The 22,932-nt window shown below is 48.8% G+C and overlaps 1 protein-coding gene across 1 annotated transcript in view; it reads right to left on the bottom strand.

Annotated features, from left to right (window-relative positions):
* Positions 1-1,111: 1,111 nt before the first annotated feature.
* CABLES1 (Cdk5 and Abl enzyme substrate 1) overlaps positions 1,112-22,932 on the bottom strand; it is a 139,740-nt gene continuing 117,919 nt past the window's right edge. The window contains exons 6-10 of the mRNA XM_006835117.1: positions 21,810-21,966; positions 20,318-20,421; positions 5,173-5,279; positions 3,499-3,706; positions 1,112-1,252 (exon numbers count right to left, since the gene is read on the bottom strand). Coding sequence (XP_006835180.1) covers positions 1,112-1,252; positions 3,499-3,706; positions 5,173-5,279; positions 20,318-20,421; positions 21,810-21,966 — 717 coding nt within the window. The remainder of the gene's footprint in view (positions 1,253-3,498; positions 3,707-5,172; positions 5,280-20,317; positions 20,422-21,809; positions 21,967-22,932) is intronic.

The raw sequence follows: 22,932 nt of genomic DNA, 5'->3' as shown, positions 1-22,932 counted from the left end.
GTGACAGCCCTGGGGGCAGGAGACCCTGAGCAGAGCCATCACCTCCTTAGCCCACTCAGCTGCAGCTCAAACCGCAGGTGGTCTTAGCTGTCAAAAGCCTTAAATCCACGGTCTTGCCCCTTCTTCGGATTTTTATAAAACACACTTTTTTTTTTACATATTTAGCACAGGAAATGTGCTTATGAAGCGCTCTAACATAGAGCACAGGGACACACACCATGGAGCGCCACGCCGGCCACCCCTACAGCGGGAAAGTGCGGAAGGTCCAATACTTGCCCGTGGTGTCACGCCTGCCGGACGCTAGAAAGTCACCCAGCCCCACATGCAAGGCCCACGCCACACAACCGGGTCCGATACTGCAACGTATTTTCTTTGTCCTGTTTGTCATAGTAGCAGTAACAGAAACAATGCCATTTCACAAGGGGCCTAGGGTGTCAAGCAGTCTGGTACTGACAGAGTAATTATTATCCAGAAATGCTTTAGAAATAATTGCTGAAGGTCAGCCTGGTTCTTGGCCCTGGGCAGAGGTCTGCACTGTAATGGGGGGTGGGGGGGTGGGACCGGGACCAGAGCTGATACTGTGTCCCTGTCACACACGCATTCACTGTTGTCAGCCACCCCCACACTCTGCGGGACAGTGCCCTTCCAATAACTGATACAAAAATAGGTTGGCACGCTCTTGGGACACAGTGAGGGAATCTAAATGCTTACCCCCACCCCAACTTCTGCAAATTCTCTCCCCTCTGCTGTACCAGCTCACACGCGTCTGGAGAGAGGGGAGCGGGCCATGCTTGTTGCAAGGTCTTTGTGTGCCTGGGTGGAGGATTTGAATGGGCAGCCAAGAATTCTTGTTTGCCAAGGGCTGTGCTGGGCCTAGGGAGGCCCACTGTCTTCAGCATGTGTCTCCCTCCTTCCCCAGTTCCTCTGTGCTAGCCAGACCCAAGACGCCCTGAAGACTTTCCTGCGCTGCTTCCACAAACACATGCTGGGAGGAAAAGTGAAGCATGGTATTGGGACTTGTACGTTTGCATTTCCAGTAGTAAGTGCTGCCCCACAGGCTGGGAGGAAACGCCGCTGGCCCCGCGGCTGGCGCCCCTCCGAGAGGCCTGGGCTAGGAGCCCTGCACCAGGCGCCGGTAGTGAGGCATAACTTCCTGCTCTGGCAAGTGGAGAGCAAACTCCAAGGCCACTAAAACGGGGAATTCAAAGGCAATCAGCTCGCGTCTATGCAGCCGGAACTTCTCTTCCAGTTTCTGCAGCAAAAAGGAGAGAAAACCAAAAAGCATTTAGCTTTGAAATGAAAATCCCAGGTTTCCTGTGTGTGTGAGGTGGCTATCAGGAATCCCTGGTTGTGCAGTGGTTAAAATGCTCAGATACTAACAAAAGGTGGTTGACAACATGAACCCAGTCTCCCCTCCATGGGAGAAACATGTGGCAGTCTGCTTCCATAAAGATTTATAACCCTGGAAACCTCTGGGGCAGCTCCACTCTTTCCTACAGGGTCGCTGTGAGTCGGAATTGATTCCACCACAACCACCACTGCCACTGCCATCCATTAATCAAAAAGTCTTGGTGGCACAGTGGGTTCATTGTTGGCTGCTAACCCACAGAAGAAAGATGAGGCTGTTTGCTCCTGCAAAGATTTGCAGTCTCAGAAACCTTGTATAGGGTCACTATGAGTTAGAATCGACTCAATGGCAGTGGGTGTCCATCTTCCAGTGAGTGTTTATAGAGAACCTCACCATGAGCAAGGCTCTGTGAAGGAAGAGAGGGGCTGCCAGGTGCACTTCCTGCCTTCAGTCTCAGAGAGGTAAGAGATAGAACCTTCCCCAGGGCCTACAGTTTGCAGGAATACCTTAAAGACCACAGGATTCCATTTACATGGATTACCACCTTACAGATGAGAAGCAGGCTCAGAGAGGCTACCCAGCACGTCCAAGGACACACAGATGGTAAACATTTCAGAGTGAGATTCAAATCTAACGACACCTTGTCACAAGATTCTTCAGACTTATAATACATTAAGACTGACGAATATATATATATATATATATATATATATATATATACACACACACACATATTATATATACTTACCATGTGACTATTTAGAAGAGTTGCTATATTCTAAATTGATAGTCACATGATAAGTTCAGAATTGCATTAACTGACTGTGTTGTTCAGTCTTCTCATTTTACAGGCAGGGCAGGGACTTATGTCCTGGAGGGGATCCCTCATTTCAGAGTCACATGATGTGTGTGTATCTGAGCAGGGCTGAGCACCCAGTGTGTGGCCCACTGCCTGGACTGCCTCTTCAGTTCACTTCAGGGCCGAGGCTGCCGCAGTCAGGAATGGACAGTAACCAGGCCGGTGGTGGTAGGGAGCCTAGCTTTTCCTAGGGCACATTCTGCTTTGGTTTCAGCTCAGCTGTTAGCTTAATATTAATTATAATGAATCAAGCTAACTGAGTAACTGGTGAGTGCATTCAAATTTTAACTGGATGGGTTCTTGCTTTAGGTTAATTGCTACTGCAAACAGCATGTCAACCCTCACATTCATAATCGTAATATGATCGGATTTGCTACAGTATATTATTCAACTGGAGTTCTGGTATGGCACTGTAGGGTAAGTACTGGACTGCTAACTGCTAGGTTAGCAGTTCAAACCCACCAGTGGCTCCTTGGTAACCCTATATAGGATTGGTGTGAGTCAGAACCGACTTGATGGCACTTAACAACAACTATTCATTTATGATGAAATGTGCATGGTACCATTTATACTTTTATCATTTGCTGTTTGGACCGGTTCTCTTGTTCAGCAAATATCTCTGTAAGCATAGTCTGAGCTCAAATTTGGTGTCCAATGGTCACCTCCATGTTCCTGTAAGGATTTACTGTACAGGACTGATGATTTGGTACCATTTCTGCTTCAGGTTAGTATGCCCTGATTTACAGACCGCTGTGTGTGTGTGTATGTTGTGGAGAATGCTGATATTAGCTCCCTTTCTGCCTTTCTCTTTTGCCAAAGAAGACAGAGAGATGGAGATGAGGGCATGCATATATCAGTCCTTGCTTTGATGAGAGCTCTCCTTTCAAAGGACCCTTCCCATAAGAGATAGCAGTCAGACCAGCAGGGATACCAAGGTTTGTTGAGCCAATGTGTCCAACAGATGTTCTGTGGGCCACACTGACCACAGCTCCTTTGCAAGTACAATGACGTTTGTAGCTGAGAAGTATTTCACCCCTCATGGTTTCTGGAAATGGAGTTTTCGGGCCAGACTCCATGTTAGGGATCTTTAGTTTTGTCCAAGGGGATTATCCCTCTGCTCTGAGACATGGCAATTGGATCTACCACGAAAGAACAACTTCACAGCCATCACCCTAACTCCGTTAAAGTCTCAGAACCCTCTGGGGCAGGGCCACAAGACCAGGCTGGGCTGAACGATGACCCTGGATTATGACGAGCACATGCCCAGCCATCAGCACAGGGGGCCACTTACATCAATTAGATGCTTGACTTCGTGCTTTTTGAGGTCACTTCCAATTTTGGCCGCTAATAGCACACAAGCTCCAGCACAAAGCTTCCGGTTCTGTTTGTTTAGCTTTCCCTTGAGGGCTAGCTTCTCAAAGTAGACAAAGGCCATGGCCACAGTGGGCTCCTCAAAGCCACAGTCCTCCTGAGCAAGCTTCCGCATCTCTCGCTTCAGACTAGAGTAAGGCAGAGAGGGAGAGTAAGTCTGGTTAGAACTTGGGACTTTCAGGGGGTACATGGGAAGCAGACCATCCTAGCTGGAAAGCATTTTCCCTTTCCATTCTTAGAAGGGTGAAGTGAAATGGGATTATATCCGCAGGAGTGTAAAAGCTGCATTATAGGCTGGGGCTTTTGACTCTACTGAGTCATTGCAGTCAAACAGGCCTTGTTTACTCTTCTGGCCTCAGGCCCAACAGCTCAGTGGTGCTACCATCCCCACTGCCAGAGATGGTGGCGGAAGGAAGAGCAGACCAGGCAGGCTGCAGAGGAGCCAGGGTCCTAATAGACATGACAATACAATCGAGTGCTCAAGAGCTGACTCTGGGACCTAGGAGCAGAGCATCTAAATTTGAGAGAGAAATTGCTTGGGCAACTTCAATTATTACAGGAAAGAATGTAGAAATAGATAAAGTATTTGGCATAGGCTCTGCCAAGTATTGGTTGTATTCTTTAACTGGAACAAAATGAGAGCATAAAGGAGTCCTGGTGTGGCACTGTGGGATAAGCACTGGACAGCAAGGTCAGTTTCAACCACAAGGTTGGCAGTTCAAACTCTTCAGTTGCTCCACAGAAACCACTATGAGTTGGAAATGACTAGACGGCACTTAACAACAAGAAGAGTATAAAGACCAATGTATTTACAAAGGCTATCTAGCAGTGAGCAAAGTGTTGTTGTTGTTAAATGCTGTCGAGTCAGTTCCGACCCATAGAAACCCTGTATAGGGTTCCTGAGGAGTGCTGGCGAGCTTGAACTGCTGACCTTGCAGTTCAAACGGCTTTGCAGTCTGGTGCATTAACCCACAGTGTCACACCAGGACCTTATTTTTCTCTCCTCTTTGACTTCGAATACACCAGAATCGAGTCAGTATTAGACACACACTTGTGCAAACATATTCCAGCATCCTGTCTGTGTACAGTTTAGCTTACACCATAAACAAAAACACTCATGCAAAGATATAGATCAGCTCCTCTTGGGCCCAGCATACCGAATGTCAATTTAATCAGCTGTCCACGAAGCAAGGACCTGGCATTGGTGACTACAGAAAGACAGGGCTTGACTGCTGCCTCTGAACAGACTACTGAGGGTGACGGCTTATTCCAAACCTGCTTTACTAACTCTTTTCTCTTCGGCTTTGTCTACATTTGTCTCAATTGGTGAGTCACATACAATGAAAGGACCCTTTCCCCAAAGGAACATCCATCAGATCCAGGGTAAATCCAACTTCCTGTTCTGGTTCCCTTAGCTCTCCTACCATGTCCAGGCACAGGTTAGCCAGCATGGGACCACCCTCTTGTTAGTGAACAGGATCATGTTTCATGTCCCCAGAAAAAGAGGAAGAATCATCCTACCCAATATGAGCTTTCAGTACATGCTGGAGAAAGTCTGAAGGGAAAGTTCAAATGAAAGGCAGTCCTCACGTACCTCCTTATTTTGCTGAGTGTCAACTTAATGTGTGGAAACTTCTCCTTGAAGGTCTCATTCATGTCCTTCTTGAGATCAGAGGGCTTCACATAGTCAATGACTGTGGTCTGTAACAGATGGGTCAACACAGGCCACTCTTTAATATACAGGTCTTTATAGTAAGACTCATCTGTGAATAACAACCAAATGACAACTCTGAAAACCATCAAGCAAGGGAAGAACTCAGACTGCAGCCAGAGCCAGGGCTCCGCTGCCTCCAGGAGCCCGTAGGGGCACCGACAAACGAGGAAGAGAGACAGAAAACAAGGTGTAGCTATAATTAGCAGAGGCAACAGTTACAAAAACTGGCTCCTAAACTATCGGGGGCATCCCTGGGTGCTCTTGGCTGCTAATCAAAAAGTTGGGGGGTTGAGTCTATCCAGAGGTACCTCAGAAGAAAGTCCTGGAGATCTACTTCTGAAAAATCAGCCACTGAAAACTCTATGGAATACAGTTCTATTCTGACACACAAAGTCGCCATAAATCGGAGATGACTTGGTTGGTTTTTAGACCATCAGTGGCCAGTCCTGGACAGGAAGGGGTTTCATTCTTCCAATTCATGTGTTTCAGCCTGTTGTCCCACAGTGTAATATTGAAGGGATTTGGCCTCGGCCAGATGTGGTTTTAATCATACTGTAGCATTCACTAGCTTTCTGGCTTTACTTCATCACCCAGACCTCAAGTTCCACACTCGTAAAGGAAAACAATAATAGCACATGGCTGTTTGGAGAGTGAAATGACAAGCGCTATGCTCTGTACAGTGCTTGACACCTAGTTAAAGCTCAATATGTGTTCAAACAAACACATCAGTGCTGGAAAAGTACAGCCAGAGTGCTCCTTAGAGGCCAGGATGGTGACTTTGTCTCTCATACTTCCGACATGCTATTAGGAGGGACCAGTCCCTAGAGAAGGACACCACACTTGGTAAAGCAAAAAAGAAGACGCCCAACAAGATGGATTGGCACCATGGCAGCAGCAGCGGGCTCGAGCTTAATGATTGTGAGGATGGTACAGGACCATGCAGTGTTCGTTCTGTTGTGTATAGGGTCATTATGAGTTAGAGTCGACTCGATGGCACCTAACAATGACTAGTTCTGCCTTCTAATTCTTTCCATTCTCTAGAGACTGACTCCTTTGAGAAGCCCCACCTGAACCTCTGGTCTTTGATGCTCTGTGCCCCATACTTTTGCTGGGCTTCACTTGGTTAGTCTCATCCTTCCCTCTCCAGAAACTGCTTCCCAAGGACTGGGATAGTGTGCTTCTTCTTCTGGCTGGCGACAGGCAATGCCCTTAATCAGGCAAAGCCAGAGAAAAAGGAACTGTATTCTGACAGGCGGGCTCATTTACAGACTGGCTCACTCGAACCTCTTCCTGGGCATGGCAGTCACGGTTTCCTTCCTGCTCACACAAGTTGGTGGTTCTTCTGTTCACCTCCACTGACGAGACACTTGGTGTGGTGTGACTTTACAGCAGGCACACAATAGCTTGGTTGTTAATAGGCAGCTTACCCAATTCAAATGGATCTTAACGAGACCGTTTCTGCTCCTCTGAGGATTAAGGCGAAGCATAACAGAAATCACTCTAAACCATTCAACCAAAACCACACAGCATTTTCTAAAATTCTGGGTGAAGGTTGCCTCAGTAGGCATAATGCCATGCCTCTTTCCGGCCTGTCAGGATGTGCCCATGCTGGTACCTGTCAGGGATGTATCAGTGGCCACCTAGGTGTGAGACACCAGTGTGTGGACACATGTATGGCACTGTGGGTTAATGTGCTGGACTTCAAGGTCGGCGGTTCAAGCTCACCAGCTGCTCCTCAGAAATCCTATACAGGGTCGCTATGGGTCGGAACTGACTCGATGGCACTTCACAACAGCAGCAGCAGCACAGGTGTGTGCAGTCTGCCCAGGTAGGACTTAGGGTGTGTGTGCACAAGGGAATTTTATGGCGACCACTCCCAACATGGAGGCCCAACAGAGTGGACCGTCCCCTGGGTCACCCCTCCCAAAGGGCTCTGTTCTCCTTTCTCCTTTTAAGAATTGTTCTATTTAAATTCTAACAAATGTCTCCTCTGGGCTGAACAGGATGTAAGAAACAGGCAGTTAGAATGGTATCCACAAGCCCGGGCTGGCAGCCAATTCTTCTATTTCTTAAATGTCCAGCATTAACCCCCTCCCCGCCCTTCTTCCCTCCACCACACCCCAACCCCCTGGACTCCCAGAGACAGCCCCACCAGCTCTTCCCCTTCAGACACAACTACCTAGCTCACTGGGATGTGAGCCGGCTCAAGAAAAACAGCACCTGCCTGTGAGCCTCAAACCAGGAATATCCTGCTACTTAGCAATCAATAATAAGGTGTGCCTGCCCCAAGCCTTGGTATTTTCAATCACCTCATATGCATGTGAAAGCTGGACAGTGAATAAGGAAGACCGTAGAAGAATTGATGCATTGAGTTATGGTGTTGAAGGAGAATGTAGAAAGTACTATGGGCTGCCAAAAGAAACCAACAGATCCGTGTTGGAAGAAGTGTAGCCAGAATGCTCCTTGGAGGCCAGGATGGCCAGACTTCATCTCTCATACTTTGGACATACCGTCAGGAGGGGCCAGTTGCTGTAGAAGGATATCATGTTTGATTAGGTGGAGGGTCAGAGAAAAAGAGGAAGACCCCCAGTGAGATGGATTGGCAAAGTGGCAGCATCACAGGACTCAAACGTGGCAACAATTGTGAGGTTGGCCCAGGACCGGGCAGTGTTACGTTCTGTTGTGCATAGGGTCACTAAGGGTCAGTACCAACACAATGGTACCTAATAACAACAACAAAGCAATCATTTGGGTTTTTAAAGTGAGTTTTTAAAGTAAGCCCTGGTGTGGTGCAACAGGATAATGTGCTGGATTGCAAAGTCAGTTTGAACTGCAAGGTTGGTGGTTCAAATTCACCAGCCGCTCCTTGGAAACCCTATACAGGGTTGCTATGGATTAAAATGAACTCTAGGGCACTTAACAACATGGAAGTGCCTGAAAGCATGAGGGAAGGGCACGGAGTGGGGGGAAAGTCTGGTACCCTCCCGAAGAAACCATGGTAGCCGAGCTTTGATCAGACACACACACACACACACACACACACCCTCTCCTGCTCTGGAAAGGCGGCTTCCCTGCCAACCAGGAGGTTATTAAATGTGGCCCATCCCTCTCTTCAGAGCGGAGGAAACAGGCCCAGGGAGGTGACGTGGAAGCCCTGGTTGCTCCTGTTTTTCTTTCTCTCACCTGACTGAAAGGAGCAGTGGGAACAGTGCTCTACTCAGAGCTCCTGACAGAAGGCCACAGACACATGGGAGGGCGGGCTGGGCAACAGAAGAACGTCACTTCCTCTTCTCTGAAATGACACTAAGAAGACCTCATGGGACTTGATTTGTATCAAGGAAGAACAGAATGCACTTAAAGGACACTGGAACATTTTTATCAAGAGCACAAAGAGGGTGGGTGTTGACAGCAGATCTAGGTGCCACCTCAGTCCCACTGAGTCAGCCTCAGAGGCAGGGGACCACGGATCTGCCAGGGATGGTCTTCCCAGGTGACTGTTTTGTATGCAGAGGGTTGCAGGCATGCAAATTCGATTCTTCTTGTTTGGCTAACGCTCATCCAGTTTGGTTTCTAAGACTACTTCTGTAGGATCAGCTTCCCAGACCCACAGTGGTTCATTGCTCCCCGTTACCCACTTTCATTACAAACTGTGGTCTGCACAAGCAGCCTCCTCTGGATGCCCTGCTAGCCACAGAGGCTGGGGAGCTAGCAGTGACCTTCCTCAGGCACCTTTGCAACGAAGATTCCAAATTCAGTCTTGGCTCTTCCTGTCAGAAGGACACGTGAGAAGGCAGAGGCTGTGATTGTTTCTGCAGGTAGCCCAACTTTGGCCAGAGCCCCACCATCCAGCCATTAGCTTCTGGGTGTCCACTTTGCCACTGTGGACCCCAGCAGGTACAGCATGGGTCTGGGGCAACAGCGGCTTCCTGACTGTGGGGGTGACTTCCTGATCGTGGGGGTGACTTTCTGAGTGTGGGGGTGGTGAGGGTAACTTCCTGATCGTGGGGTGACTTCCTGAGTGTGGGGGTGACTTCCTGAGTGTGGGGGTGGTGAGGGTAACTTCCTGATCCTGGGGTGACTTCCTGAGTGTGGGAGTGACTTCCTGATCATGGGGTGACTTCCTGACTGTTGGGGTGGTGAGGGTGACTTCCTGAGTGTGGGAGTAACTGCCTGATTGTGGGGTGACTTTCTAATTGTTGGGGTGATGAGGGTGACTTCCTGAGTGTGGGAGTGACTTCCTGACTGTTGGGGTGGCGAGGGTGACTTCCTGAGTGTGGGAGTGACTGCCTGATCGTGGGAGTGATTTCCTGACTGTTGGGGTGGCGAGGGTGACTTCCTGACAGCGGGAAGACATCCTGACTGTGGAGGTAGTTCCTGACTGAACGGGCGCTTCCTGGCAATGGCAGTGGTAAATTCCTATCATGGTGTGGCTGCTTCCTTCTGGAACTGGCAGTTAGTGGCAGCTTCTCAACTTGGGCCCTGAGCACAGAAGCAGGGGTAGCAGGGTCCCACACGGCCCATTCTACAGTGTGGCTTTGGGAGTCGTTCTTGAAATCTGACCTTCGCCAGTTTCTTCAGTGTTTCCAATGAGAGCGGATTCCGTACTTTGCAACTGAAGCACAGCCTCACTTTGCGTTTTCGTTTACAACATTTTGCACTAGTGAACTGACCCTGGGCTGGGGAGTGTGGGATCACAAGTCATCAGTTCTCTGGAGCACTAGAACTCACCTCCACTTCATTGGGGTTGTTTTACCCCATTTTCCTGGGATGCCCTACACATCTCCTGGCTAGCCCTGCTAGTGTCAAAAACTCAGCTCAGCCTGCAGCTCTAGGGGTGGACGAGGCAAAGCTAGGCCCCCCTGGGTTAGCTGGAGAGGCTGGGTTTGTAAGCACCCTGCTCTAGCTTTTGGGGTACAGTGCCAGGGTCTACCTCTCCTTAGCGAGAGGAGTGGTCCCTGGAGAGGGCTGGAGGGAGAGCTGGTGAGCTGGTCAGTAGGACCCTTGGCAGCAGCAAACATGGCCGCCGGCAGCCCAGCATGGCCTTCACGGCCCGTCTCCCAAGTGGCAGAACCCTTCTGCACCCAGCTCGGCTGCAGGAGGAGAGAAGTGGCCTTCCGCACTTTCCCTTGTTACCTTCCATGCAGAGTTTTCAGCTGGATTCAGTGATGGTTCCCAGTTCCACACACAAAGCCTGGCACCCATCTCAAACTTAACATCAATTTGGCCATCAGCTTACTATGAATAATAATAATAATAAAAAAACCCAGAACACCCAAATCAAACTAACTGCCATTGAGTTGATTCTGACTCACAGCACCCTGGATAGGGCTTCTGAGGATATACATCTTTATTGGAGCAGAAAGCCCTATCTTTCTTCCATGGAGTTGCTAGTGGGTTTGAACTGCCAACCCTGTGGTTAGAAGCCCACTGCTTATCCTACAGCACCACCAGGGCTCCTTTGCTAAATGAAACATAATACATTTTGGCCTGGGGGTCCCAAGCCCTTGACTTTATTCTCAGACAGGCAGTAATAGCTTGTCTCCCTGGACTGGTGGCCTCTCTTGGCAGGGTCCTATTTGTTGACCATCCTCTGCCTTTGGCAAAGGGAGGAAGCAAGTTCAGATTATGGTGTTCCACTGATACGGTCAGAGGCCAGTCAGGCTCAGCAGTCCCAGAGTGAGTCGCTGGGGGCTCCTGTGAGAACTTCACACACACATGGGAGAGAGGCCCCAGGAATGCTGATTGCTGAAGACTTGCCAATGGCCTGAGCCTGAGCTCATCTCTACTTTGGAATCAACTGGATGGCAACTCGTTTCACTAGTTTTTGCTTAAGTCTGCTTGGGAGCAAAGGCAGGATGGTTTCTGGTGCAAGAAAATGCCCCAAGACTCAAGACCACAGGAAAATGGTGGAAAACCAAGGTTTCTAAGTCCCTCCAGTGGGCTGAGATGTGAAAGTAGTGCTGGCTAGTAGGGGCGTTCCATTCCCACAGCCTTGCTGTGCTCTCAGCCACCCTCCCCCATAGGCTCCCCACCTGCCTCACAGCAGTCCTGGTATTGGTGGGAGAGTCTCCAGTGGCCAACATGGGCCCTGCCTCTGCCTTTCCTGCTTCTTTTGCTTGCTGGGAGGCACTCTCCTTGGTCTTGCTTTGATCCCCATTATTGATGCTTCAGCTCAGTGGTGAACAGACTGCAGCCAGGCTCCTGGGTGACCCTGTGCCAACAACGAATCCCTCTGGGCCTCCGTTTCTCCATCTGGCTTTTCCTTGACATTGATGGCTGTGGGCACTAGGAGTCATGTAGGGCTACTCCACACTCCTCTCACATCATCAGGATGGTCGAGGGAGTAGCTCCAAAAGTGACCAGCCTGCACTCAGACAGAGATAGAGCTTGAGGCTATGAGATGAACCAGCCCAGGCTCAGGGCTGCCATCCCTCTGCACAGCACTGTCTGTCTGGAGGCGACTATCAACATCTGGAGTCTGAATGTCCCCACCCCCTTGCATGGCAACCTCTTTTCCAGGGCTGGAGATGAAGGAGGAAGCCGAGGAGGCAGGATGGGAGACTGAGCTGCAGGCCTGGGAGCAGAACTGGCCTTATGGCTTGAGAGAATGAATGGAAAGTTATGGCAGTGCTTTGTTCTGGTATACCTAGCAGTCTATTGTATGGTTTATGAAACACTCAATGTCTGAGTCTGGCCAACGAACGTTACTCACAGTGCTAATGAAGCAGACTGCGGCCCCCTCCAGGACTTAGGCAGTCCCAGTGATCACTGTGTATACTGGTATTTAGTTTCCCAAATGAAGGCCCCTTGCTGCCCACAGTAGCAGCCAAAGGCTGGCTGATGAGATGGATGGCTGGCCTGGCTCCAAGGCACTGGCAATTTTGCAGAGGTAGCAATTCTGCTTGTGGGCTAAGAGGTCTCCTGAACGCACTTTCCACCACCGTCTGGCCACAGGGAAGCTATGTGTACACAGCTGCAGACGAGGGGAGGGGCTGGTTGGCTGGGAGGAGGAGACCATTCAAACACAGAGTGTCCAGAGATGTAATTCCAAGCGCCCTGCCCTGTCTTCCTCTGCAGAAATTCTGGGAAGCAGATTTGGAAAAGGCAAGAATGAGGCTAATACCCCAAGTCCTTTCTAAGATGTCAGGAGGGGGTGGCAAGACCATACTGTACTTATCTAGTTGTGAGACTCTACCTTATCGATTGTAGACTTGTTGAGATACCCTGTGCTTTTTTATAAGAACAAACAAAAGCTTCACTCATCACGAGGAGAGAGAGGGCCCCTACGGAACTGAACTTGGAGCCCATTGTGGCCCATGGTACCAGCCCCATGATTGTAAAATGGCCTGCAGGGTAGGTTTGGGGGTTCAATGAAACAGGGGAAACAAGGCAGCATGTGTGCCCTGCTAATCTTGAAGGCTGAGGGACTAAGCGCTGACAGCTGCTGGTCCGGTTCCAACAGAAACAGCAGAGTAGTCCTTCCACTTCAGGGCCTGGGACAGTCTTGGCTTCCATCACTGGCCACCGCCCTGCACTCTAACCCCCGTAGAAATTCATGAGTAGCTCTCAGTGAGGACATCATTGACTCTGTTACTGTTCTCCTCTAGGTTAAGAACCTGTTGAGAGCAGAAACATTCTAAGGCAGTAGAAAGCCAGTCCCAGGGTATCTGTAGGCCCTAAGAACCTGGGCAGTCTCTCCAAGCCTCTGATTCTCGCCCGTGAAACCAGGAACCAATGCTATCAAGTTAATGGCAACGCAGGTGACCTGCTGTGTATCAAGGTAGAACTGTGCTCCTAGGGGTTTCAGTGGTGGAATTTTTCAGGAGCAGACCTACAGGTTTTCTTCCAAGATGTCTGTGGGTGAACATGGAGCAGTCAGTCAGTAGCTGAGTGTACTAGCCATTTGTAACACCCAGGACTCCATGCCTGTGAAAGGAAGGGGTGAAGTAACGTAGTGACCTTGGCAGCTCCTTCCCGCATCAACTTCCAATGCAAAACTATTGTTTTCTGTGTCAGCTGCACCAACTAGCATGATACCCATCAGAGTAACCCACTCAGCTGGGCACTGGGAAAGCAGATGTTACAGGCTCGCTAAGGTAATTACACCGAGTGGTGGCTCTCAATTAAATCTCTCTAACTATGAGCAGATGGGCATTTTAGCTGTTCTGTGCATTCAATCTGGTTCCCTAAGAGGACAGTACATCACAGGGAGACTATCGGAATGAGCTCCAGGCCTATACAGCCTTGGGCCACATTTATTTCTATTTCTATTCATTGATCTCCAGATACGTAATCCTGGATTTACTCTCCCTCCATTCCCCTCTGGAGAGTAGCTCTTCAGCTTCCCACCTTGAAATGAAATGGTTTGCAAATTGCGTAGAGAAAAAAACCCCAGAAAACCGAAAAGTTGCTTTTGGTTTATCAAGCAGGGCTTTACCAGGTGGTACAAGCACATTCACAGCCTCAGATGTGTACTAATAATTATCTGACTCTGTACACGATAAGCACTGGACTCCTAAACACTAGGTCTGTGGTTAGAGCCCGTCAGCCACTTCTCTCGAGAAAGATGAGGCTTGATGCTCCCTCAAAAGATTTACAGCCTCGGAAACCCTACATAAGGTGGCTATGGGTCATAACTGACTAGTAAGCACTTGGCAACAACAGAAACTTCGGAAGTAGTGTCCATACACTCGAAAGGACACTGTGAGGATGTGGCAACAAGTTTGTGCACACCCAGATTGTATTCGGATGGACTTTTAACTGAATGCTTTTTAAATGGTGACTTCAGAGCACGGGGACGAAGAACTGTGTCTAGAATATATGTTAAAAATCATCAAGTGATTACTAAAAATATCTTTTATATTATTTTTACAAGGAAAAAGAAGATTTAAAAACTCCTCGAGTCCTCAGATGCTCTATTTACATATATATACATGAATTTGGAAAACATTACACTAAATAAAAGAACAGTCATAAAAGACCTCGTGTTGTGTGATTCTATTCATATGAAATGTCCAGAACAGGCAAATCTATAGGGACAGAAAGTAGATTAGTGGCTACCCAGGGCTTGGAGGAAGGAGCCCGGTGGCATGGTGGGATAAGCATTGGACTGCTAACCACAAGGTTGGCAGTTCAAACCCATCGGCTGCTCTGTGTGAGAAAATGAGGCTGCCTGCTCCCATAGAGATTTAGTCTTAGAAACCCTATAGAGGGCTGTGCTGAGCTGAAATCCTCTTAGCGGAAGGGGGTTTGGTTTGTTTAGGGCTTCGAAGAAGAGTATCTAAAGGTGACAGGGTTTCTTTTTTGGGTGATGAAAATGTTCTAAAATTGCTTGTGGTGATGGTTGCATAACTCTCCACACATTAACACCACTGACGGACACACTGTACCAGGGTGAAATGTATGGTAAATACAATATATTTAATGACATGTTAAAGGCGTTCGACATGCACACGAGGCCTAGGTGGGCCACAGAGATCTTGCTCCTCCAGCTCCTGCCTCTAGGTGCAGCCAAGTTGGTTCCGACTTACAGTGGCCCTGTATAGCAAGGATGTGGAACCTTTTTTCTGCCAAAAATTATAACATCATTCTCTCACCATATAAGTTATCAACTTAAAAAATAAGCCTGCTAGGAACATAGAACCCTAGGACCATCAAGGGAGAAGAGCATGAGCAGAATGTGGGACCCTATCCAGAGAAGTAACAACACCAGAGATGGGGACAGATATGAGGGCATGGAGAAATAGAGCATGTGAGGACTCTAGATTCATGGTAAGAGAAAGGCTGTATGCTGGCAGTCAGGTGCTGGTGGCCAGGAGGCAGGCTTGCAGAATGTGTCCTTTGGTTGTTTAAATGATTATATACTCCTGAGTGTTTTTGTGTACATCCCCCACCCCCTGCCAAAAAACAAACAAACAAACACCATAACAACCAAAAAGCCAGAGGGAATGGAAGCAAATACTGTTGACTGATGATGCACAGAGGAGATTCACTGCAATGAAATGATGAATGTAAAACTGATGTTCCCCCATGTAAATTATCACTCAATTCACAATGAAACCATAAAAAATTAAAAAATTAGCCTGCTATATTTGGTCAAACATTTCATGAACTCACCCCTAATGTGATGGCAGGAACTGTGGTTACTTTGGCAAGGCCTGACCAAATGATTTCATGGACCTTATACATAAAGCCCTCAGGAATCCTAGTGTGGTACTGTAGCACAAGCACAGGACTACAATACTGGTTTGAACCATAAGGTTGGAGGTTCACACTCATCAGTTACTTCTTGAAAACCCTATATTGGGTCACTAAGGAGCTCTGGTAGTGTAGTGGTTACGAATCGGGCTGCGAACCTTAAGGTCAGCGGTTCGAAACTACCAGCAGCTCCGCGGGAGAAAGATGAGGCTTTCTACTCCCGTAAGGATTTACACCCTCGGAAACCTTGTACAGGGTCGCTATGGGTCGGAACCGACTCGATGGCACTTAACAACAACAACAACAATGAGTCAGAAGTGACTCAGCACTTAACAGCAGCCCAGATGTTCCCCACCCCTGATGTATAGAGATTCCGAGGAGCAGCTGGTGAGTTTGAACTGCCGACCTTGTGCCTCAAACTGACCTTAAAATCCAGGGCCTATCCTACAATGCCACATGAGGTAGGTCTCTTGCTTCTAGATAGGCGGTTAGATTTTCCTCAGAGCAAGGGAAGCTTCACTCCCAGGGCCCTGAACTATAGTCCCATTCAAGTCTCAGGGAGGCCCTCCCCCCTGTGTTTTTGGAAGGGTGCATTCTTTTTCATAAAGAGGACCACTGGGCTTGAATAAGCTGCAGGTCCCTAGATCAGCCCTTGGCCTCTCCCAGGGCTTTGAAAAGGGTCTGCAAGTGAGAGGCCCTGGAGTACCAACCTCTTTACTTCAAACAAACCCACCTTCAAGCAGGTCAAATAAACACCTAAGCCATCCAGATAGCTTTCAACTGAAGCTCTGAGGCCAACTGCCTACCACACAGATGTCTGACGGAAGTCGGCCTCCTTTACACGAGCCATCTTGTTTCCACTGCTCTTACACTGCACCGCCCAACTACAGCCTACAACACATTCCCACAACACTGGCTTCCCTATGAATAGTCAGGTGTGAATATTAAGTAAACAGAAGAATAAACACTGTATATCATGGAGACCAAGCCAAGAGAGGTTCTCTGGAGAGTTAAACACCCACTAAAGGCATTGGCATGTTTTATAATCTTTTTAAATATCCACAGATATTGGGAAGTCATTTTTCTTTTTCCTGTCTAAACAGGGCGTGCCGACTTTCTTCCTGAGAAAGGAAAAGGATTCCGATATCCGTTCAAATAATACTCATTTTGCTAGCATTATCTCAGCTCTCTTTCTCCTCTTAATTGCTCTCCACGCCCATAAAGGGAAATAAATAAATAACAACCTTCTACTGACTCCAGCTGCTTGGTCCTAATGATAAATAACCACCTTCTAGTGAAACTGTAATTATAAGACAAACGGTACACAGAGCCCTAAGCGTCCGGTTCCGGCAGGAGGCCTCGCTGCCCTGGAGAATCCGTGTCATTAGCTGCAGCTCCTGCTGGGACCTGCACCGGCCTGGGTGCAGAACATTCTTTTAGGCTCCACTGTCCACCAAACCACAGGGGAAGCTGCAATTTGCTTTCCACATCTGCCCTGGTGCCTCCTTTTTTTTTTTTTTTTTTTCAGTTCAAAACCTCACCTTTACCTTTTCACAATGGGTATGGTGGGAGTGACCTGCAAGGGTGAAAGATAAAAAATGCCTGTTTAACTACAAAGGCAGGGCCAACTTTAAAAGGGTAAGGCCTAGTGTGGTGCCGTGGGCTCATGTGCTGGGCTGAAATGCTTTAAGGGTTGCTATGGGTCTGAACGGCCTCCTAGTCGGCACTTAACAACAACAACAGCACTTCACCTTTGCAAACAATAGCCACCTGCCTGTCGTGGTCTGTTTACGGTCTAGAGGAGGGGTTGGTGGCTGCTTTGTTCTCACTTGCATAGCAAGCTCTTTGCAGCACATGACGCACAGCTAAATGACCTTGAAGAGGATGCTGAAAATGTGTTCTCTGTATTTTATCCAAGACCTAGCATGGCCAGATTAAGAAGAGATGCTGATCTAGAGCTGACCAGGTCCTCTTTAAAAATGCACCATTACAGGAAGCACAGACTGTGGATTCAAAGTGCTGAAATGAAAAACCGATCCACTTGGGAGCATAAAACTTGGAGGGGAGGGCATCTATGCTGACTCGGCAAGTTATCTAGCACACTGTCCAACAAGGAACAAATGACACATGTGCTTGCACACACACGCACACACACGCCGAGGCCAGCCACCTTAGAGCTCACAATGAAATCACTGAAAGTAAAAGAGAACAGTGTGTTTGTTACACAGTGAGAAGAAAACAGGCTGACAGCAGCCCTGGACAAAGGGAAGGCCACGCTAACATGGTGCTGTGGGTTAATGCGCCAGACTGTAAAGCCGTTTGAACTGCAAGGCCGGCAGTTCAAACTCACCAACCGCTCCTCGGAAACCCTATACAGGGTTGCTATGGGCCGGAACCAACTCCATGGCACTTCACAATAACAACAATGTTAACAGCAGACATAACAATCTCGCATGCCCAATGACAACCAAACACATGACACCCCCTGATTTCTTGGTATCTACACAGTTCAAGCTCACCAGTTACTCCTTGGAAACACTATATAGGGTCACTATGGATCGGAACTGACTTGACAGTACTTCACAACAACAACAACAATACATCTATTAAATGCTTGACCCCAAGAAACCCTTTCGTGTGGAGGGAGGTGACAGTAGAGCACAGGTTAGGGGGCAGACATATCATAGTTCAGGTGTTGGGGAGGGCGATACATGCGGAGGAGGAGGGGATGGAAGAACTAGGTAGATGGGGGAACACTGAGACAGGTTTGCACAGGCTAAATGGGACAGAAGTAAACATGATCAACCTTGGAACAACAGGGCTCTGTGAGACAGGGATCGAGGCATAGTCTGAAGAGGGGAAATGAAACTAAGTTGCTTGGCTGTCTTACAAATATTGGTTTCCCTTGCCTTGTTGTTGTTAAGTGCCATCGAGTAGGTTCTGACTCATAGCTACCCCCGTATAGGGTTTCCAAGGAGCAACTGGTAAGCTTGAACCACCGACCTTGCAGGTCAAATGGCTTTGAAGTCTGGCGCATTAACCCACAGCGCTACACCAGGACTCCATTGCCTACTATTGTAAAAAAAGAAGCCCTTTGTGTCCTCCTGAGGCCGGCAGTTCTGCCCAGACTGAGGACCAAGGATGCAGAACTAGGGGGTAGGGTGGCAGAGCCTGAGCGAGGCAGTCTCTCAGCTTCCACTTCCTGTCTGTCAACCTTGAGTGGCTCACACAGACTGCCGGAACCACCGTTTCCTGCCTAACTTACATAATAAATAAAGGACCAAACACCACAAAGCGCCTTATTCATAAGTCGTGACCTTTCTCGTTCCTTGACACCAGAAGATTCTGGTTACTTACTGGACATTTATTATATGCTGGCCTCTGGGGAAGGCACAGTGAATACATCATGGTTTCTTAATAAATTACATAATTGAACAGATCATACCCAAACTAAGCAAGCTCACTTGCTGTGACTCAGAGCAAGCCAATGGGACAGAGGAGAACAGCTCCTTGGGGTCTCTGAGACTGTGCATCTTCTCAGGAGCACATTGCCTCATCTTTCTCCCACAGAGTGGTTGGTGGGATTGAACTACCGACCTTGCAGTTAGCAGCCCAATGATTAACCCATAGTATCACCTATGGATTATGACTTTAACAGCTATGACGTGACATGACTACAGTTTTGGTTTCTGGCAAATGAAATGGGAGAGTGAAGAGAGGAGGTAAACTTAAAGCCTTTAGAAATCAATTCTGATGTAACACAGCCTATTAGAATGACTTCTGAGCTATCAGCTGGATTTCAAGAAGTTGGCAAGGGCCCGAGTTCTGCCTGGTGCTTCTCTGTCAGCTATTGTCAGCTACTTGCCAAAAGTTCAGTGTGGTGTGAGGCTGGAGGGAGGAACCTCATAGCTGAGAGCCAGGATTTGGTGCCCTTAGAGTACATGGGGTTAGTTCCACCCCAGCTGCTGCAACACAAGAGCCTGGAACAGAAAAAGGACCCTCCGTGTCTCACTCCTGAGGTGGGGTTTCTGAGAACAGCACAGGCTGGAAAGCAGGGAGTCTAGGGAAAAGGGAAGGCTCTGCCTGCTCCATCTTGCATGGGTTATAGGTGGATTGGAGGTGGCAAGAACATCTGGGCCTGAGCTAGTTCACCTGCGTGGAGCAGGCCTGCTCACCCGGCCCTCCACTCACAAAGTCAGGGCTTGGTTACCTCTGCTCCAGGCAAGATGGCCCAGAGAAAGCCCACAGGGCCCAGGCAGACCCTGCCGGTGTCAGGAAAAGTGGCAGCCCTGGGTTGTGGAAAACAGCGGTCAGCCAAAAGCGAAAACCAAAATTACCAAAAGGAAAAGCAGGAAGAGTCCACGTCATAAAAACAGCAAGGAAGAGTTTTGCATTTAACACCCACATGTCCTACTTTCACTCTCCCAAGAGATAATTCCGTCCTTCAGATACTGGTGCCAAATGTTTGCTCAGAGCACAGGGAAGCCTATGGTGACTGCGGCACTTGAAGCGGAGCTGGCTTGAATGCAGGACCCCCCGGGATCAGCCTGGTCCTCCAGCAGGGTCTGTGGGTGTCCAGTGTATGTACACCATCAGAGCTGCGGGTCCTTCATCGACACTGGCCCCTTCTAAGCAGTGTGCATGGACCTGGGATCCCACAGAGTCCCAGGACCTAGGAAGGACCAGCTCCTTCCTCAAGCAGCCCATTAGGTGAAGCTTCTTAACCAGCCCCCTGCCCCAAGCACACAGGCCCCTGTGAATGCGGCAGCGCCCAGGGCTACGTCACATGGCTGCAGGGGAGCAAATCACTGGCCACCAACCTACTCACCATATACGAGGGGAAGATCAGAACTCGCTTGTGCTTGCCACAAGGCCACTGTGGATCGTCCAGAAGATTGGGATCATAGTCCAGGAAATCTCCTAAGTCACTACCTGAAGGTCATAGAAAAGTCATAATTAGGGGCTCGGGATGCTCAGAACCAGAGCCCGGAGCAGCAGGGAGAAGGTCAAAGCTGGATCGAAGACACGCAGATCCTCTCGTCCCAAGTCACGGTGTCCCCCTGACAATGAGGTACATGTTATTGTTGTTGTTAAGCACCACCCAGTGGGTTCTGGCTCTTAGCAACCCTGTGTATGGTTTCCAAGAGCAGCTGGTGGGTTTGAACCGTCGGCCTTGTGGTTAACAGTCTGGTGCTTATCCTCCAGCACCACCCCAGGACTCCACTGAGGCACATACAGCTCCCATAAAGGTTTTATCAAATCCTTAACATTCTGGTATTTTTTATTTTTTCTATTTTAGATAACGATGGACTCATCTCGCTGATCCAGGAGACAACAAAACTTCACGAAGCATGGAAGCTGCAGACCACCTCTAGGACGAGACAGCAAAGCAGTGAAGGGCATCTGCTGCATTTGCCAAGCAGACTGACGAGCTCAGTTGTACCTTCTGAGCACTATTCGATGTGACCACTTCTGGGCTGGCTACTGGTCACTGTGACTCACCCATGTCATAGGGACACCCATCAGAACATGACCCACACCTCTGAGAGTCCTATGACACCCTTCACAAAGGGGTCTCTCTCTCTCTATTGCATCTTTTACTAAAGCTGGGGAAAACTGGGAGGTCAACTCACCCAGCACGGTAATCAGAGGAGTTCGCACACCCAAGCCTATGTTGTTGTTGTTAAGTGCTGCTGAGTCAACCCATAGCGACCCTGTATAGGTTTCTGAGGAGCGGCTGGTGTGCCTGAACTGCCAATCTTGAGGGTCAAATCAACTTTGCAATGTAGCACATTAACCCACAGCGCCACACCAGGACTCGATAAACCTGTGTTTGTTGTTGTTGTTGTTAAGTACCGTGGAGTCAGTTCTGACCCTGCACAGGGTTTCGGAGGCTGTAAATCTTTAGGGGAGCAGAATGCCTCATCTTTCTCCCGTGGAACCGCTGGTAGTTTCAAACTGCCGACCTTGAGGTTAGCAGCTCGATTCGTAACCATTACGTTACCAGAACTTATAAACCTGTGTTAGAGGCCTAATTATTTGACAGAAAGCCAAACTGAGTGTGTTGAAAATGTAGGATGCCTAGCCACCCATGCAGGCTAGCCTGCGGCAGGTGTCCACGGCATATCTCTTGGCGGGCCCTTGTATCTAATTAGAGGGGACTTCGCCCTGCGCCTTGATTGTGAGTTGGTCCAGCGTGAAATTAAGCTTTCCAAAAGTCACAGAGGCTGCAGGGTGAGCTCGTGCTCCATGGGCACCTGTCTCCCAGCCCATACACCTATACTCATGAGCTCCCAGGTCCAGCCAGGCTGCCAGCTCACCTGTGTCGAGACTCCCCTGGGTGCTGCTCGCCCGTCCAATGGAGAGGCTGCGGTGGCTCAGGTTCCGGAACTGAGAGAAGGAGGAGGTGGAGTCTAAGGTGCTTCTCCGGCTCCCGAAGGCGTTTGTGGGTAACAGAAATTGGGTATAAGAAACAGTCTGAAAGGAGAAAACAAGAACGGGCAGGCAATTGTTCTCAGGTACGCAAGGGTCCACATTCTGACTAAGCTGTGTTACTGCCCGCCCAAGTTCAGGTCCACATGTTCACATGTGCAGTTCAAAGTTCCAAGAACACCTGAAAAATGACTTTTATTTCATTATTCAACTGTGCCAAATCTGGCCCAAGTCTAACCTGATTTGGCGTAAGGCTATGGCTGTTAATTGCTCTCCCTTAGTACTTATTTCTGTTCTGCTACAGAAACAGGTACATGTTTGCTAACAAGGTACTCTCTCAGAAACTGTTGCAGGTATTGCATAGAATATGACAGACACACCATGTTACTTCTGATCACCCACCAAAGGTAGAATTCCAAAATACACCTGACCCCAAGAGTCTCTGATAAGAAACTGTGGGCTCTGAGCAGGTTCGTTTGGCAGACGCCGTAAATTACCCCACATTCCAATGCGAATGCTCAACTTTCAGGAATGAGACAGAACAAGTGTTTCTTTCCATCTGCATGGAGAAAACATGTCACAGGCCCAACACCTTGAGCTCAGGGGTAATGTGACCTGGCATGAGGGGGAAAAGGGGGCTGGAGGGTGTGTCTCAATCTTAGCAGCCACATCAAGCAAACAACTCAGGGGACAGTTTCCCCAAAGAAGGGCCTCCAATGTCGCCATAAATAGGCTCTGGGAAGGCTTATGAGGTCTGTCAGGGATCTAGCATGAAAAGGTTAAATTCATCTTGCCACCTTTCACTCCTCAGGCATCAACCCAGCAGCCTGCTGAAACGTGACCCTGAGGAGGCTGACAGTGTGAAGCCGGTGAGGTTCTTAGCTTCTCAGAGCCGTGGGCTACAGGGCTCGAGAAAACTTTCTGGTAGCAGGGATGTGGCTTGCTGACCCCGTCACTGAATGAATGGTCAAACTGCCAGCTACTATGTCATACCATGGCATGTGTGCGATA

The sequence above is a fragment of the Chrysochloris asiatica genome, unplaced genomic scaffold (assembly GCF_000296735.1).
Source record: "Chrysochloris asiatica unplaced genomic scaffold, ChrAsi1.0 scaffold00015, whole genome shotgun sequence".
Classification (NCBI taxonomy): domain Eukaryota; kingdom Metazoa; phylum Chordata; class Mammalia; order Afrosoricida; family Chrysochloridae; genus Chrysochloris; species Chrysochloris asiatica.
Note: the sequence above shows the minus strand (reverse complement) of the source record. Positions and strands in the feature narration are given on the sequence as shown.